Here is an 18,732-nt window from a genome sequence, read left to right as displayed (position 1 = left end):
CTCTCTCTCCAGTGCCTTAGTGAGGAAAGTCAGATCTGCTGTCATTTGCCCCACTGAAGCCTCAAGCCCCACTTCCTGTCATTCTACGCCTTCGGTGGTAATTAACATCACATTACCGTGACTATAGACATCTTGAGCTCCGTCCCCAAGCGCCCTCTCTCTAGTCCTGCACAGAGTCCCCTGGTTCAGTATGTAGCCACTCTTTGTCTTCTTCAGTGTGTGATCCCTCCAGTGGTCTTGAGCAACGATAATATTCCAGTTTACTAATATAGTTTAGCCCAGGTATAGAAAGGCCTTGCCCTCCCAAGTTCATTAAAAAAATATATATACAGTATTTATTTTACTAACAGAGATACAGAGAGAGGGAGAGGATGATGGAGGAGAGAAGGAGGAAGAAAGACAGGCACAGAGAGAGAGATGACAGAGCACTGCTTAGCTCTGGTGTGTGGTGCTGCTGATTTTGAGCTTTGGACCTCAAAGCCTCAGACAGGGGAGTCTTTTGCTTAACTGTTCTGCTGTTCCACAGCCCCCAAGTTCACTGTAATAACCATGGAGACTGGTGGCCTCTTATACTTAGTGCTTTCACTTTTTCCCCACTTAATTATTTTCTCCTCCTCCTCCTTTCTTTCACCTTTCCTCCCTTCCTCTCTTCTTCCATCCTTTCTTTACTCTTCAGTCACTGGGGCCTCACTGCTCCAGGCCATTTTTTTCTGGATAGAAAAACCCAGAGAGAGAGGCACCACAGCACTGAAGCTTTCTTGAGAGTGGCGGGACCTCAGATTGAAAGCAGGTGGTACCCGCCGAGACCAAGCAGGCACACTATCCAGGTGAGCTAGCCCGCTGGACCCACGTTTCAGTCTTTAGTCCAGAAGGAATCCACGTGGAAGGTGATGGGAGCTGTGCTCACCAATAAGCACGTGTTGCCTTATTAAAAGGACTTCGTTGATTTCAGAGAGGTAGAAGCCCACATATGAGGGGGAGTGGGTGGTGGAGGTAGGCAGGGGACCCCTCCAGGACAGGTGGTGCCAGGAAGGTAACTGGGAGCCTCAGGCGTGCGTGCCCCGTGCTCCATCACCTGAGTTATTTCCTGTACTGCACACAGAAAAACACATTCCACTTTCAGTCTGCTAGCCGACTTGTGAATTAGCCTGAAAACTGAAAACAGAATGTAGCCTACAGAGAAGGGAGACTTTTCAAGGGAGGATGAATAGGCAAAGGTAGGTAAGATAAGGGAGGCCCATAGAGGCGCACCTGGTAAAGTGCACATATCACCATGTGTAAGGACCTAGGTTCAAGCCCCAGCTCCCCACCTGCAGGGGGGACGCTTCACAGGTAGGGAAGCAGGTCTGCAGGTGTCCGTCTTACTCTCTCCTTTTTCTCTTTTCTCCTCTCAATTTCTCTCTGTCCTGCCAAATAAAAATAGAAAGAAAACAAAAAGGAAAAATGGCCTCCAGGAGGGTGGATTCATATTGCTGGCACCAAGCCCCAGCAATAACACTGATGGTAATGGGGGGGGTATTAGACAGGGTCAGCAAATAGCTCACCTGGATAGTATACCTGCTCTGTTGAACATGTAACCCAGGTTCCAGGCCAGCCCCCCATGTACTGGAGGAAGCTTTGGTTCTGTGGTGACTTTACCTCCTTCTGTCTCTTTATCTCTTTCTATCTCTTCCTACCTGAGAAAGTCAGCCCAGAGCAGTGAAATCCCATTGGTGACAAAAAATAGAGACAGAAAGAGAAATCAAACACGAGTTTGGCAATGGAGGGATCGAGAAGTAACTGGTAGAGAAGTAACTTCTTATCAGAACAGGAATGGTTTTCTTCCGCATCTGCACACAGTGACTACGCCCCCTTTTGGTACATCCTACACATTCACAGTGAGGACCTCAGTTCTCAATAGGCACGTCACAGAATACCAACAATTTCCTACATTTTACAGTGCACTTACCTTAAGAGTGCTGAAGAAGTGGGCTGCTTTGGTTTTCAGAGGCCCAAGGTACCAGTACCTGGGAGAGAGCGAGATAAAAACCTGATTAGCCTACTGAAGGGACCGTCAGTGTGATAGATCCCCATTCATGACAGACAAGCTGTGTGAATTACACCTCTGCTATGAGTGTCTGATGTGGAGGCTCCGGGATTGTGGCTTAGCGTGAGGGAGCATTACGGTGAGTTTTTAATCTCCATTTCAATGCTATGTCAAACAGTACATAATTGGGTATACAGTACACAGACCCTGGCAATTTCAAAGACATATAATCAGAGTCTCTTTGAATCTCTCCATCTAGAAGTGTCACCGTAATGTATACTTTCAGCCACAGAACAGACGGGAGTGCACATTCAAGAGAGCAGCAGGGAGAAAGGGACAAAGCCACTGGGAGATGCAGAAACCATGTGATCGGAGGGCTAGCTCCCGGGCTGAGTGACAAGCTTCTGGTCCTCGTGTTCTCTTGTGGGCAAACGTACAATTACAATTTGTAAATCAGCATCACTTCCTATTACTCAAATTATGTGGCTTTCCAATGCTAAGCGTGGAATCCAGGAGGCGGGGGGGGGGGGGGGGGGGAGATCTGTTTCATATTGCTAAGTGCATAAAAGGGCCCGAAGCAAGAAAGGTAGCTCTGTGGGGATTGGGAGTGTGCTGAAGCAGGTTCCTCCCCTAAAACTTTGTTGTCCTGGAGTCATCTAGCTGCTCCTGATTTGGTTCTGATCAGTATGTATCAGTTTAGCACCTAACCACAGACAGGGAGGAGGGTGCAGAAGAAATGGAGATGATAAAATTCCTGCCTGTGAGGACTGATGATGATTGTCTGAGAAAAAGAGGCCTCAAACACATCAGAGAACAGAATAAGCTGAGTGCTGTATACTGGGAGGGGAGTCGAGAAGGGACCAGGAATCATTCAAGGCCTGACATCACTGGCAGAGCCAGGACTGTGAAATGAACAGCACGAGAACGAAGCAGGATTGAGAAACCCAGGGCCGGGGTTTACAAGTAAGACGGGGGAGGAGTCATTCTCGGGAGGAGGAATGATGAAGATTCTGAAAACAAAGAGACTAATATTCCGAGCAGAAGCCTGCACATAGAGACACACAGCACTGCGCAAAGTGGGACGAGAGCTGCAGAGACTGGACTTTGCAAGCTAGAGGGAGGGGCTGGGTACCACCCTAGGAGCAGCGAGGCCCATTCCAGTTACTAAGCAGGTCAACAGTGGATGTTACTAGCGGAGGCCTAGATTCCCCTGACATTTTGGTTTGAATTCAGTTCGCTTTTTTCCCCTGGCCAGTTGGATAGAAAAGCAGCCTGACCTATTCAGGGGTTTCCCAAATTGCCCTTGGGTCCCTTCCTCTTGGCCAGCTGCAAACCCTGATGCTGTGTCTGTGGTCTTCTGATGGTCCACAGGTTGTGCGTTCCTCATGCCCCGAGTGCCTCTCCCGTCGCACACGGAGCCATTTGGAGAACAGAGCCACAGAGGTGTGGGGTGACAACAACCAGCGGCTTCCAATTCACTGCTCAGAAACTCATTGGAGGGGAGTCGGGCGCTAGTGCAGCGGCTTAAGCGCAGGTGGTGCAAAGCCCAAGCACCAGCCTAAGGATCCCAGTTCAAGCCCCCTGCTCTCCACCTACAGGGGAGTGGCTTCATAGGCGGTGAAGCAGGTCTCTCCCCCTCTCTGTCTTCCCCTCCTCTCTCCATTTCTCTCCTATCCAACGACGACGACATCAATAACAACAATAATAACTACAACAACAATAAAAAACAAGGGCAACAAAAGGAATATTAAAAAAAGAGAGAAACCCATGGGAATAGGAGCACGTGTATGAGATACTACTCGGAGATCTAGCTTGTGCTCTTGCTGTAATCATCTTTTACTTATCTGGTCATCCCTGGGTCTCCGCTGATCCCAGTCAACTTCCTCAGATAGAAAGACAGAGACAAGAGATAAAGAAATAGAGAAAAGTCACCACAGCACTCAAGTTTGCTTCAGTGTGTTGGGGGCTCGGCTCAAACCTGGGCCGTGCCCAAGGACATAGCAAGTACTCCATGTAAGGAGGCTATCTTGCAGGCCCTACCTATATCTTTTAAAAAAGATTTATTTTGGGGACCGGTTGGTAGCGCTCCAGGTTAAACGCACGTGGCACAAAGTGCAAGGACCAGCATAAGGATCCTGGTTCATGCCCCCTGTTCCCCAGCTGCAGAGGAGTCGCTTCACTGGCAGTGAAGCAGGTCTGCAGGTGTCTGTCTTTCTCTCTCCTTCTCTGTCTTCCCCTCCTCTCTCCATTTCTCTCTGTCCTATCCAACAACAGCAGCAATGGCAACAATAACAAGGGCAACAAAATGGAAAAAAATGGAGCAGTGGATTTGTAGTGCAGGCAGGGAGTCCCAGAGATAACCCTGAAGGCAAAAACAACAACAACAACAACAAAAACTTAATTTTATGTGAGGGTGGGGGGAGGGCAAAAAGAGAGACACTAGAGCATGGCTTAGCTCTGGCAGGGGTGGTGCTGGGGACAGAACCTGATGAAAGCAAGGAGTGACATCAATCCTAACTCCCTCACTCTGCAAGATGGTTGCAAGTCCTGGGCTAGCTAGACAGACAGGCGGCAAACCACACACAGTATCACCAGCAGAGCAGAGGACACCTAGCCTGCAGGGCTCTCCATGCCAAGAGGAATACACTCCCTTTTGAGCCAATACCTCCACTTAACACGGTGAATTCTTCAGAAATAAGCCCAGGCCTAGGAACAGCCTGCAACAGTGACTTTTTTCTTTTCTTTTCCTTTCTTTTCTTTCCTTTTTCCTTCCCTTCTCTCTTCTCCCCTCCCCTCCCCTACCTAGTGCCTGCATAATGAATCCATTGCTCCTAGAAATCATAGGGACAGAGAAATTGAGAGGGAAGGGGGAAGACAGAAAGGGAGAGACAGAGAGAGAGACTACACCTGTAGCATTGCTTTTCTGCTCATGAAGATTCTCATCTCCCAAACCCCACAGGGAACTCGTGCTCGAATCTGGGTCCTCGGTCATGGGAACTCATATGCTGAAGTGGGTGCAGCACCCCCCCACCCTGGTCACAATTTCCCGACACTTGTGCCCCCAGCAGTGGTCTTGTAACCACCCGCTCAATAGTCTGCATCTCCTATCTCTGGCCAGATCCCCCCTTCTCCCATCTCCCAGCTCTGAGAGAGGCCACTGAGCTTTCCCTGTCTGCTCAGCCTTGAGGAAGGACTGCTGGTGGGGGAGGCCTCTGACCAGCTGCGGTGTCTGTCAGTGAATGTCAGGCTGCAGAGATGCCAGGCAGTCCAGGTCCCCCTGCACGAGCGTGAGCCCCAGCTGCACTCAAACAGCAGGTCCACAGCAGAGGAGGGCTCCTGTCCTCCTCAGCCACCACCAGAGTAGTGTGGGGGACACTAGGACTTCGCCCCAAGATATCTGCAACTAAGATATGAACGTCTCTAGGTGACACACTTTGTTAAGCGCATATATTGCCACGTGCTTACCATGGACCCGGGTTTGAGCCTCCCACTCCTCACCTGCAGGGGGGAAGCTGCATGAGTGGTGAAGCAGGTCTGCAGGTATCTCACTTTCTCTCTCCTCTCTATCTACCTCCTCCCCTCTCAGTTTCTGTCTCTATCAAAAAACAAACTGGAAAACAAGAAAAACGTCCACCTGGAGCGGTGGATTCGTAGGGCCAGCACCAAGCTCCAGGGATAAACCTGGTGGCAATTAAAAAAAGAAATAGCTGGTAGAAAAACAAAAACAAACAAGAAGCTATAAACACCTAGGCTGGGTGGTGGTATACCACCTGCGAACACAGGCTACCGTGCACAGTGAATTGGGTTCCAGCCCCGGTTCCCCACCGTCAAGGAGGACGCTTCACAAGTGCTAAAGCAGGCCTACAGGGCTCTCTCTCTCTCTCTCCTCACTACCTCTCAATCTCTCTCCATTCTGTCCAATGAAAATCGTTACTCATACACAACCCAACGTCTGGGCCCACAAGATTTATTCCTAAAAAGTGACTTGAGATTGAAACCTCAAAAACGGGAACAGAATAAGGTGTCTGTGTTGTGCTATGCTGTGCGTGTGTGCGTCTTCTTCATGTGTGTGTATGCATGTCTTCTTCCCTTCAATGTGATGCTGGGGAGTGAGCCTGGGATCTTTTTTTTTCTATTATTTTTATTATTTTTTATTTACTTATTTATTCCCTTTTGTTGCCCTTGTTGTTTTTATTGTTATAGTTACTATTGTTGTTGTTATTGATGTTGTCGTTGTTGGATAGGACAGAGAGTAATAGAGGGAGGAGGGGAAGACAGAGAGGGGGAGAGAAAGACAGACACCTGCAGACCTGCTTCACTGCTTGTGAAGTGACTCCCCTGCAGGTGGGGAGCCGGAGGCTCACACTGGGATCCTTACGCCGGTCCTTGCGCTTTGTGCCATGTGCGCTTAACCCACTGCACTACCGCCCGACTCCCGAGCCCGGGATCTTATATTTGCACAATCCTGCTGGGGTCAGGCAGGATTATTTATTTTTATTTTATTTTAGAGAGGAGACAGAAGCAGAACAAAGAGAAAGGGAGAGGCACTAAAGTACTGTTCCACCATCCCCAGAGTTCCCTAGGTGCCTTCATGTGGTGGTGGGGAGTGAGCTCTGGGTCTCAGGCATGACAAAGCATGTGCTCTACCAAGATTTTGTCTTCTTTTTCTTTCTTTCTTTTTTTTTTTTTTTTTAAATCATCAGACAGTAAGAAAGTAATCCTTTACTTGCTAACTTTGACACCGGCGTCTCTGAAGGATCCCCATCGAAGGCCAGTCATGGCGAACACAGGCTGCTCCTTGTCACCCTGGAAGTTAAAGACATCAGAACTCAATGAATCTTTACAAGAATGTAGAATTCTCTACAGGTGAGTACCTGGCAAAAGCTCACAGCCTGATTTTCATCAAATGGAATTCTTAAAAAAAAAAAAAAAGTGCCCCAGATGTAAGAAACTGTGAGTGATTAGTGAAGGTACCTGAGAAGGTTGTATTGCAAAAGCAAACAGCACATTTTACTTCTTAGATCTCATGAATCTGCTGGCAAGAAAAAATATTAATATACTTTAGACCGTAAATGAAAAAACATTTAGGCCAGTCAGAACTTTTCTTTACTTGAGGCAAAGATAAGGTAAACCTGGTTTTTTTTTTTTAGAGGGTCAGAGCTTTCAAGAAAGAACAGCTTAGTGCTCGAGGGAATGTTCCCTGGGACCACTGGAAAATGCAGTCAGGCATCTATCACGAGTCAGAAATAACAGTGAATTGGATTTTGTCCCATGCTTCATGGCCAAATACTGCATATTACCACCAGTGAGTTTCTAATAAATCAGTGGGGCAAGTAATCCATGGGAAATAGAGTAATGGAGCAGTGGCTTTAGAGTTTATACTCCAGGGTAAACCTTCCTCAAAGCATAAATAATACTGATGCCAGGATTTGGGAAGGGACTTTGTCCATAGATTGGCAGCAAGAGCCCAGAGCACTGCCAGGTGCCAGGCTCAGGTGCACAGGACTTTACCACATGGCGCAGAACCAGTTCGGTTCCCACTGTGCCATCACTACCAGCAGAGCATGCAGGGGACTGGGAATGGAGGGGGGTGCTTGGCTCTATACACTGCCCACTTGGGGAGCATACGCTGAGTCTCCTCAGAGAGGGGAGCACGTCCCCTAGTCCCACTTCAACCCTCTCACATCCATCCCTGTTCCTGCTTTATAAACAAGACAAGTCAGAGATTTCTGGGAGATTCCCACAAGTAGGAGCAGCCTCCAGGTGAGAGATGTTGGCTTCTCACGCCTCAGTTTTGCACCTGCTCAGACACTAGATGTGCAAATTCTGCTCAGTACAGGTACCATGGATGATGGCCGGGCTGGGGGCCACTCCGATAGCACCCCCAGTTGGAGCCTGCTAAAAGGCCACCATCCTCTAGCAGTCAGTGCCTGGAGGTTGAGGGAGAGGTGGAGCCAGAGGTCCCCTCAATAGTCACTGGTGGCTTGGGAAGGGATCTCAAAGTGCTCCTGCCTGATACCCAAGAGAACAACCCTGGGCACCACACCCAGAGGGAACTGTGGGGCTACCAAGGGTTTTCCTGAATCTTTCTTCTAGGTGCCATCAGTAAAGGAGCCAGGAGAGCAACACTCTGCAGAAGCTGGAGGTGATACTGATGGGAAAGGGGCCTGCTGAGTATTTTAAGGAGGTGAGAGAAGGCAGTATTGATACTGTGGCATCTGAACCCCCGACAAATAAGGAGTCTAGGTAAAGTGAGAGATGGTAGGGATGAGACTTTTAATATATTTTATTTCAGAGAGACAGACAGACAGACACACACACACGGAGGGAGAGAGAGGAGAGCATTGCTCATATCTGGTATATGGTGGTACAGGGCACTGAACTTGAGACTTTGGAGCTTCAACCATGAAAGTCATTTTGCAGATCCACTATGCTGTCTCCCCTCTGGCCAGACTGTCTTGACTTTGAAAGACAAATACTTCTTTCTGGCCCCAGGGCAACATGATCCTACCAATACCAGCAGGCTCTTTTGGCATGCCCGCCATTTATTTATTTATTTATTTGTTTATTTCCCAGACCGTGTGAGAGGCAGAGAGAAGAAAACAATTCCTGTCAACTGGAGAGTTCCTAACCCTAATAATTATAGATGCCCGTCTCGTTGAAGACAAAAAAAAACCAAAAAAAAAAACGCAAGGAAGAAGGCGAGCTGAAGGAGAAAGACGACAAGGATCAAGAGAACGGTGGGCAGCAAGGTGCTATCAGAGGTAAGCTGGATAACTAGCCAGGAACGACAGCTTGGATGGAGAGATCCCAGGTCTTCATCCTTTGGCTCTGGGCTGGCAGAATCTCAAGAACAAAAAGAACTGCAGAGAATTAATTCCACAAGTCTTCTCAGTATTTCCTGTAAAGTTAAGTTCTCCACATAAAAGGTGTTATGGGGAAAATGCCCTTCAAAGCTCAGGGTACGGTGCCAAAAGTGACACCACCTGGTTGAAGCAGTGAAGTGGAAAAAGCAATGGCCCAGAAGAGAGAAAATATAGTCTGTTGTCTTCAGCATAACAAGTCCTATGAGCAGATGACTCCTTTTTTTTTTTTTTAAAATTAAACCTGTCAAATGAAGATACTAATTACACTAATTGCCTCCCTCACTGTGTTGGAGGGTAAGATGAGGAGGGAACACACACACACAGACACACACACACACACAGACACACAAACACACACACACACACACACTCACACTCAGCAATGAGGAAAGCTACAGTGTTCTTGAAGCTTCCAAGGGTGAATTTCTTTTTTGGAGACTCGTCAGTTAGGCCTTTAATTGGGTCTCAGTCTGTCTTTGAAAAGAAGAAGAAGGAGCTTGTGTCGGTTCGTATCTATAATACTTATAGCACCAGGCTTCATCTGTAAAGGCTTACCCGTGAATTCTGAGAGCAATTTCGAAAAATAAGAAAAAGAAAAAGAAGGAAGATAAATTCAACTTAGCCACTGTTTCAGAAACCACAGTCGAAGTGGTTTCGTACTGTTTTTTCTAGAAATTGATCTAAAAAAAAAAATTATGCTGCCTGAACTGTGTCATCAATACCCACAGCCTGTGGTATATCTGGTACCGATTCCATCAATTTGCAAAATAATGTTTTTGAAAGAAAATGACAAAGGGGAAAAGAGATGTTTAACTATAAGCACAGTCAAGGATTTCCAGCTAAATCCCAGCTACACTGGAATCTACTGCTTCTAACACACCTATCAGAGGCAGTGCATCACTCAGCTATTAAGAGCTGTATCCTGATTCACCTCCTTTAGTAATAACACTATTTTAGAATAACACCTCCACAGATGCTGCTACCTTCCCTAGGTTAGCACTTCTTTCAGCACAGCCCTTCCATTCCGTCAGAACGATTTAGCTTTATTATCAGCCAAAGAATTGACTGCAGCTTAAATCACTTGTATCGTGACCAGTGAGGTCACCGTGGACAGTTCAGGCCTCCCTGCATGAAGAAAAGAGAATGGGCTATAGCTCAGAAGTCACCAGATGACACTTTGCATGTACCACAGAAAGGCTACTTGACTAACAGTGGTGGCTTAGGACTGAAGTGAGAAAACATGATGCAGTGAGGCCCCCTCTGCAGACACCAGGGAACTTAAGACATCCAACGCCTTTAAAGACAATTGGAATGCAGCTGGTACATATTTTTTATCTTTGCCTCCAGGGTTATTCCTGGGGCTCAGTGCCTGCACTACAAATCCACTGTTCCTGGAGGCCATTTTTTCCCTTTTGTTGCCCTTGTTATCGTTGTTGTTGTTACTATTATTGTTGTTGTTGTGGATAGGACAGAGAGAAATGGAGAGAGGAGGGAAGACTGAGTGGGGGAGAAAGACACCTGCAGACCTGCTTCACCGCCTGTGAAGCGACTCCCCTGCAGGTGGGGAGTCGGGGGCTCTAACCGGGATCCTTACGCCGGTCCTTGCACTTTGCGCCACGTACGCTTAACGGGCTGTGCTACCACCCGGTGCCCGCAGCTGGTACATTTTTAGGTGGATCTGAGTTCAGTGCAAAGGGCTCACTAAAGGATTACTTGGCTTTACAGTTCAGTCTTCTTAGGGATCTGACCCATTTGGAGGGGTCATGAGGGCAGAAGTAAATGAAAAAGGAACAACTATCTACCTTATCTCAAGTTAGAACAGCTTTAGTTGAAGAACTAAGCTCTTTTTGTCAAGAAGCTTCTGATCAACAGGCTACTGGATAGCCTTCCCTTCAAAGTTTTTATTTTTTGGGGAAAAAAAAGCCAAACCTAAGAACTGTTTAAATGTATAATGAATACCATTTATAGATCTCACCCAGATTCACTCACTGAAAACAGATTCCATATCAGTTTTATCTGTGTGTTTATGGCCTATAGCACTGTAAAATTATTTGCAAATAAACTGTGGACTTCATGACCCTTGGCCCACTAAATATTTCAGAATTTGTCTTCTAAGAACAACAGCAAAGACACACAAATACCCAACAGCACCAATGTCACACTCAAGAAATCTCACAGTGACAGTGAATATGGGATATACAGTCCATATGAAACTCTTAATTGCTCCAGTGGTATCTTTTATGAAGTCCCTGTCTTTTACCTTTCTATTCCACAATGTGTTAAGGGATTTATTTAGTTAGTTGAGTTTATTTAGTTAGTTAGTTAAGCTTGATCAGACTCTACTTTATTCAGATTTCATCACGTGGATGGATATTTTTGAAGAGGTCAGGCCAACAGTTGAGTTTGGTTGCTTTCTCATTATTAGACTCAGATTCTGGTTCTTCTCCTTCTCTTCCTCTTTCTTCTTCTCTTTCCCCTTCTTTCTCAATATTCAACTTATTTGTTTATTTTTGGATAGAATCAGAGAAATTGAGAAAGAAATGGGAGGGGGAGATGGAGATAAAGGGGGGGAGAGGAAGACCTACAGCAGTGCTTCAGTGGTCATGAAGCCTTCCCCCTACAGGTGGAGACCAGGGGCTTGAACCTGGGTCCTTGTGCACTGTGATATGTACATTCAAGAAGGTGTACAGCCCATGGCATCTGGTTCTTTACTGTCTGACCATCATGTCCCTTGGTAACTATTTCTTGACTTGCCTATTCTAATCAAGTTTCTATAACTTTTTTTGCTGCATACTGCCTGATTCTCCTGGGTCCTCTCTGCACTGATGGCTGAATATTCCAAACCACGTCTTCAGTATATGCTCTGTGTCTCTACTATAAAGGTTTATTCCCTCTCTTTTCAATTTCTAAGTAACCTGGGATACTCAAGACTATGGATATTTGTTTTCCAGAAATGTTTAGTTCAGTGATTTCAGAGTTTATTCATTCCTGGTCTCAGCCCAAATCAATTATTTCATTGGTAATTACAAAATGGTAGTCATTCATTCCTTCTACACAAAGTATCTGGAATTACAGATACTTTGTTTCTGAGGACTTCACTACCTTGCATCTTAACCTGCCTCTGAAAGTCACCTCTTGACTGAGTGCTGGTAACTTTTATTTGGAAATGGTACTCTGAGACCAGACAGCTTGCTCACTGCTCATTATATATAAGTATATATATATACCCTAAAATTATTAATGAGCTCACCTACAAATCAATCAGAAAACACTAACCCAACAGAAAAGTGGGATGTTCTAGTCCCATCTAAGATGTAAGAAACTACAAAGAACACAGAACACTGTTCCTACTAAGTGAATGAGGAAAGGCCATATATCCACAAAATGATACTCTTTACTTTAAAAAATATTTTATTTATTTTATATTAATGAGAGATATAGAAAAAGAGCAGAGCATTGCTCAAGTCTGGCATATGGTGGTGCTGGGGATGGAAAATGGGTCCTTGGAGCCTCAGGCATGAGTCTTTTGCAAAACCATTATGCTGTCTCCCCAACCCATCATAATCTTTCTTAAGTCTATCAAGTAAGTTAGATTATAAGAAAATGAAATAGTCAATATTTTGAAGGCCACCCCCTATGGGACATGAGAAGAGCTTCACCTTTGTCAGCACATGGGAGAGGTGGTCCCCACATCAACAGGAATGGAGATACTTGTTCCTGTCCTAAGTGTTTTATATGTATTAGCTCTTTTAAATACCAAACAGCCATAGGAGATAAAGCACTTGTGGCTTAATGGTAATCAATGAGGAAATAAAAATGGTGATCAACTATATTGGGAACAGATACTGAGAAATTCTAGCAATGTAACAAGAAAGTCAAGACCAAAGATCTAAAACTGTTTTAAAAAAATAGCACCAAATATTTAACACTACTGAATTGGACACTTAGAAGTGACTAAACAGCTAGTCCTATGTTATGTATATTTTTGTCACAATTAAAAAAAAAGATGTACCATACATATGAATGATAACTAGAATAAAGAGGTAAATATATTTTTCTCTGAGGAGATATACTTAGAATAGAAAAAGGTAAGAAGAGTTGTTGTTCAGTGGTAGGCGATGGTCCATTCTCTGAAGGGAGGTTGGATAACATACTCTAACCTACTACCCGAGGAAGATGGGTCCTGAAAGTAGAGCAGCCTGGAATGTTCCTAGCCATGACTGCAGAATTCAAGCTCAGACCTACAGGGATGCAGAGGTTAGTTACATAGGCTCCTGTGCTGGACATGGGCCCCAGATCAAACCAAAGGGTTTACAGTTAATAATATTTATATACTTTCCCTATATTTGGGAGCTACTCTCTTCCCTGATCCAGCTTTCTAGTCCTTTTTCCAACAATGACACCATCTCCCCAGACATTAACCTGCATATTAGATGTCAGGCTCAGGCAAAAACTAATAAAGTCATGGGCCCCTTGAAATATACCTAAATTAGACCTACTAGCATTTTCCAAAATGAAGACCCCAAATCTTCATCTGCAATATTCTTGCCTTTAGGTTCATGATTAGTCAACAATTTGTTCTGCTTTATATCCTAATTCTTTTTTAGCCACCAGGTTCCAGATGCTACCATGATGCCAACCTGACTCCCCTGGGCAGAAGACTCCACCAATGTGTCCTGGAGCCCCGCTTCCCCAGATACCTGCCCCACAAGGAAAAGAGAGACAATTTGGGAGTATGGATTGACCTGCTAATGCCCATGTTCAGCAGGGAAGCAATTACAGAAGCCGACCTTCCACCTTCTGCACCCCATAATGATCTTGGGTCCATACTCCCAGAGGGATAAAGAATAGAAAAACTTTCAAGGGAGAGGATGGGCTAGGGAGTTCTGTTGGTGGGAATTGTGCGGAAATATACCCCTCTTATCCTATGGTCTTGTAAATATTTCCATTTTATTTTATTATTTTAATTTGCTTTCTTTTTCCCTTTTGTTGCCCTTGCTGTTTTATTGTTGTAGTAGTTATTATTGTTGTTACTGGATAGGACAGAGAAAAATGCAGAGAGGAGGGAAAGACAGAGAGGGGGAGAAAAAGATAAGACACCTGCAGAGCTGCTTCACTGCCTGGGTGCTCGAACCGGGATCTTTACTCTGGTCCTTGTGCTTCATACCACATGTGCTTAAACCGCTGCGCTACCACCGACACCCTCAATATTTCCATTTTATAAATAAAAATTATATAAATTACAAAAAAGGAATTGTTGTTTTCATTATAATTTCATCTGAATCACTTCATTTTATTTTCTTTAACATGTGTTGCATATTACTCTGTTAACTGCTTTTTCGGAAGAAAAGAAGCGTTACCTTGATTTGCAAGACATCAAGTGGAACTGTCTCTCCTTTCACAATGGCAAGTGTAGCATCTGTGATGTGTCTAAAACATAAGAAGGAAATAATCATGGCATGAGAAATCAACAGATCTGTCCCCACACCTCATAAAAACACACACTCCTTGCCCAGCCTTTCTGCCCTTCCTGTAACTCCCATAATTCTCATGTCACCATTGACCCTAACCAGTTTACAAGGGGTCCTGTCCTATAAGTATTTCTCACAACTTGAAATGTATTTTTATCATCTACTTCCTCCTGGAGAATGAAAGTCCCAGAAGTTTAGTAATAATTTGCATCCATTTACTGACCAATAATAAAATCTATACCCAGCACTGTGCAGAACACATAACAGACAATCAGTTTAGGGCAAATGAATGAATCCCTTTACTCTATAAATACCTAAAACATACAGACTAGCTTTTTCCAAAAAGAAGACCCCAATCTTCATCTACAATATTCATGCCTTTAGGTTCATGGTTATTCAACATTTGTTCTGCATTATATCTTTATTCTTTCCAGCCACCAGGTTCCAGATGATAGCAGGATGCCAACCTGACTTCCCTGGGCAGAGGACCCCACCATGTGTCCTGTAGCCCCTGCCTCCCCAGAGCCCTGCCCCACTAGGGAAAGAGAGAGACAGACTGGGAGTACAGATCGACCTGTCAATGCCCATGTTCAGTGGGGAAGCAGTTACAGAAGCCAGATCTTCAACCTTCTGCACCCCACAATGATCCTGGGTCCATACTCCCAGAGGGATAAAGAATAGGGAAGCTATTAAGGGAGGGAGTTGGATATGGAGCTCTGGGGGTGGGCAATGTGTGGAAATGTATCCCTCTTATCCTATGGTGTTGTCAATGTTTCCTTTCTATAAATAAAAAAAATTTCATGCATATAAAAGTATAAAAAATAGTAGCATAAATTCCTGTGTACTCTTCACCCAACTTCAAAAATTACTGCTCACAGACAGTCCTGCTTCTTGTTTTATTTTCTATGTCCTGTATTAGTTAAAGCAAATCCCAAGGGACTTCCAGAGGTGTGGCTATGGAGTAGCAGCAGCTGCATTTTGTTCTGTCCCATCAACTAGGAAAACTCAACAAAACGCAGCCAGGATTCCTTCAGAAACTCACTGAGCCACAGGTGAGTACAGACAAACGTGGCTCATGCACGGAAAGGGGGTGTGTGAGTGATTCCCAGGACTAAAATGTGGTGCTCCGGGACAGCTGGTACCAAACTGGGATCCTGGTGGCTAAGGCACATCACTTTCAGGTCCAAGTTTAAGCAACAAAGAACTGTTCTTGAGTTTCCAGTGCTGTTGCCCCACAGAGCCTGGAAGGGCAGCAGGGAAGCACTATATTGACATCAGGGACACTCACCGGGCCTGGTGACTCAGGATAAAGTCTCCCCTTATCTACCAACATATATAAACAAGGAAATTGAACACCTTAGCCACAGCGCCTCCTGTTGGCACAACAACAAATCAACACTAAACACAAAAACTGAGAAATAACACAGATAGCAGTGACAGAAACCCCAAATCACCACAGACACAGATCTAGGAAAAAAAATGACAGAAATACAGTTTAAAAACCCATTATGAAATCAATTCAAGAAACTAAAGTTAAGATTCAAGAACTGAGTGATCATTTTACCAAAGAATTACAAAGTACAGGGGGGAAAATATCCAAACAGAACTGCAGGGTCTACAGGACACTTTGAATGCAGTTCAGGTTGAGGTAAGAAGCCTTGGGAAAAAAAAACTCAGCCAGGGGGAGGAGAGAACATCGACACTAGAATACACAACCACCAGACTCTGAATTTAAAACTCTTGAAGAGGAAAAATTTAGTAAAAATGAAATTTCTCAATGAAATAGCAGACTCCCTCAGAAAGATGAACATCAGAGTTCACTGGGACCCCTGGGGAAGAGGAGAGGGAGAGAGTAGTAGGGAACATAATCAAAGAAATTTTTAGCAGAAAAATTTTCATAGCTGAGCAATGTTCAAAATATAGAAATCTGGGAGTCAGGCAGTAGCTCAGCGGGTTGAGCACATGTGGTGCAAAGTGCAAGGACCGGTGTAAGCATCCCGGTTTGAGCCCCTGGCTCCCCACCTGCAGGGGAGTCGCTTCACAAATGGTGAAGCAGGTCTGTAGGTGTCTATCTTTCTCTCCCCCTCTCTGTCTTTCCCTCCTCTCTCCATTTCTCTCTGTCCTATCTAACAGCGATGATATCAGTAACAACAACAATGAAAAACAACAGGGGCAACAAAAGGAAAAATAAATACATATAAAAAATATATAGAAATCCAAGAATGTGAATACACACCTAAGTTCTTGAATCCAAAACAACACACACCAAGACACGGCACTGTAAAACTGTCCGAAACTAGGGACAAAGGAAAAATATTGCAGGCTGCCAGAGAAAGGAAGAAAGTCACAAAGGCAGAACCAACCATCAGGCTTTCATCAGATTTCTCAACACAAACCCTAGACGCAAAGAGGGAGTAGAATGGCATATTCAAACATACTAAAAAGTAAGAATTTCAAGCCATAAATTCTGTATCCTGTTAGAGAGAAATAAAGATCTGTTCAAACATTTAGTAACTGAAGGAATTTGCCACTACCAAACCTGCTTTGCAAGAATTACTGAGAAGAGTCCCACATGAAAAGAAGCAGCAAAGGAACCCCAGCTTTTAATGTGATGATTAGTATTAGAACAGAAGCAGGACCACAACAGCAGGAAAAACCTGACACAGAAAGGGGAGGGCAGAATAGTCAGTGACCTGGACCGATGCTGGTGAACCAAGGCCAACTTAAAAAAGACTCTGTCGATAAAGCAAATCCCAGGTATCTCTATCCATAAACATTTCCATACATATGATCTCTAAAAGATAAACAATTCTTTTTTTGAATATTTACTTATTCCCTCTTGTTGCCCTTTTTTTTTAAAAAAAAATTGTTGTTGTAGTTATTACTGTTGTTGTTATTGATGTCATTGTTGGATAGGACAGACAGAAATGGAGAGAGGAGGGGAAGACAGAGCGGGGGAGAGAAAGATAAACACCTGCAGACCTGCTTCACCGCCTGTGAAGCGACTCTCCTGCAGGTGGGGATATGGGGGCTCGAACCAGGATCCTTATGCCAGTCCTTCTGCTTTGCGCCATGTGTCATTAACCCACTGTGCTACCGCCCGGCTCCCAACAATTCTTTCTTTATCAATATTAAGTTGATGTTGAAATTTCTCTGATTAAGTCATATATGTGTGCATATATATATATTTAATCTATTTATTGACATTCCAGCTTTTCTGATCAAATCATTTCCAAATACAAATTGCAATGTTATAGTCTCTTCAAATGTAAAAGTTTCTTTCTTTGTCCTATCTGTTAAAGTGAGTTTTCTGTCTTATTGAGCTTCTGATGGTCTCCATTTTATTGATTGCATCCCCATAGAACTAACATGTATTTCCATGCTCTGCCATTTCCTGGAAAGCTGTATCTTGAAGAGATATTCTATGTCAGATTCAGGTTTAAGGCTTTTGTCTTTTTCTTCCTCTATAGTTAAGAGGGTATATTGGTACCAGAAGTGCATAATATCTGGCTGTCTCTTTTTTCACAACGGTAGCAGCCATTACTAATCAACAGCAAGATTTATTAACTCACAGTTGAAAAATGGTGATCATTTAATTTTATTATTCCTTTTAATCTACTAACTGATCCACAAAGAGAAAATATTCCTTATGAATAATTTTGGTGCCCTGGGGCTTTTTGGTTGCCCCCCCCCCCATCAATTTGTTTCCTCTTTACCAATTTTCAAAAATAATATTAGTAAGTTGATTCTGCAGTATACTTAGTATGTAACCAGTAAGTTTTTCACTTTTTTCTTAGTATCATTATGAAGTCAATCAGAGGTCTAGCATGCATCGTATAGGCCTGTTGGGCAGCCCGCGTGCTCCATCCTCCATTGCTGAAACTATGGCCTATTTACATAATCATTGTTTTGCCTGATCTATCTTCTTTCTACCTTGAGACCCACCCTGCCTTCAGGGTATTAGTTAATCCCACCGGTTAAAACCTTTGCAACAGTTGCTAAGGGAGTTTCTACAATTAGCCCACTCTTTCCTTTTCTCCACCCCCTTTCCTAGCCATTTCCTTTTCCGACTTGTCACTTCCAGGTTTGGCCTTTAAAAGAATTGCTCTCTGATCAATAAAGGCATTGTGTTCCCGCATCGCCATGAGTTCCTGGTCTCTCTCCTGCATCTCTGAGTAAACAGCAGCCCAGGTTGGCTCCGGTCGAGTTCTCTCCAACCCAGAGAGCACATGTCTGGGAAGAAACACCTTCATGGTAGCCCAGCATAGGTCAATGTATTACAGCTGTTTATACTGATACTTGAATGAGTGGTGTACAAAAACCAGAAGATAATTGGAATGGATAAGAAGAAAGAGCAGTTATAAAAGGT

General features: G+C 44.3%; 1 protein-coding gene across 7 annotated transcripts in view; it reads right to left on the bottom strand.

Moving 5' to 3' along the window:
• The window catches only part of AGK (acylglycerol kinase), a 344,250-nt gene that overhangs the window by 235,918 nt on the left and 89,600 nt on the right, over window positions 1-18,732 (bottom strand). For all 7 annotated transcript variants that reach the window (XR_009551247.1, XM_016192120.2, XM_060196717.1 and 4 more), the window contains 3 exons: window positions 14,253-14,322; window positions 6,753-6,832; window positions 1,949-2,006 (listed from right to left, as the gene is read on the bottom strand). Coding sequence is in view for 6 of the 7 variants with exons in the window: in XM_016192120.2 (XP_016047606.1) it covers window positions 1,949-2,006; window positions 6,753-6,832; window positions 14,253-14,322 (208 nt within the window). In the remaining variant the exon portion in view is untranslated. The remainder of the gene's footprint in view (window positions 1-1,948; window positions 2,007-6,752; window positions 6,833-14,252; window positions 14,323-18,732) is intronic.

This window comes from Erinaceus europaeus, chromosome 8, assembly GCF_950295315.1.
Source record: "Erinaceus europaeus chromosome 8, mEriEur2.1, whole genome shotgun sequence".
Taxonomy (NCBI): Eukaryota; Metazoa; Chordata; class Mammalia; order Eulipotyphla; family Erinaceidae; genus Erinaceus; species Erinaceus europaeus.
The sequence above is the reverse complement of the archived record's forward strand: the minus strand, read 5'-3'. Positions and strand labels throughout refer to the sequence as shown.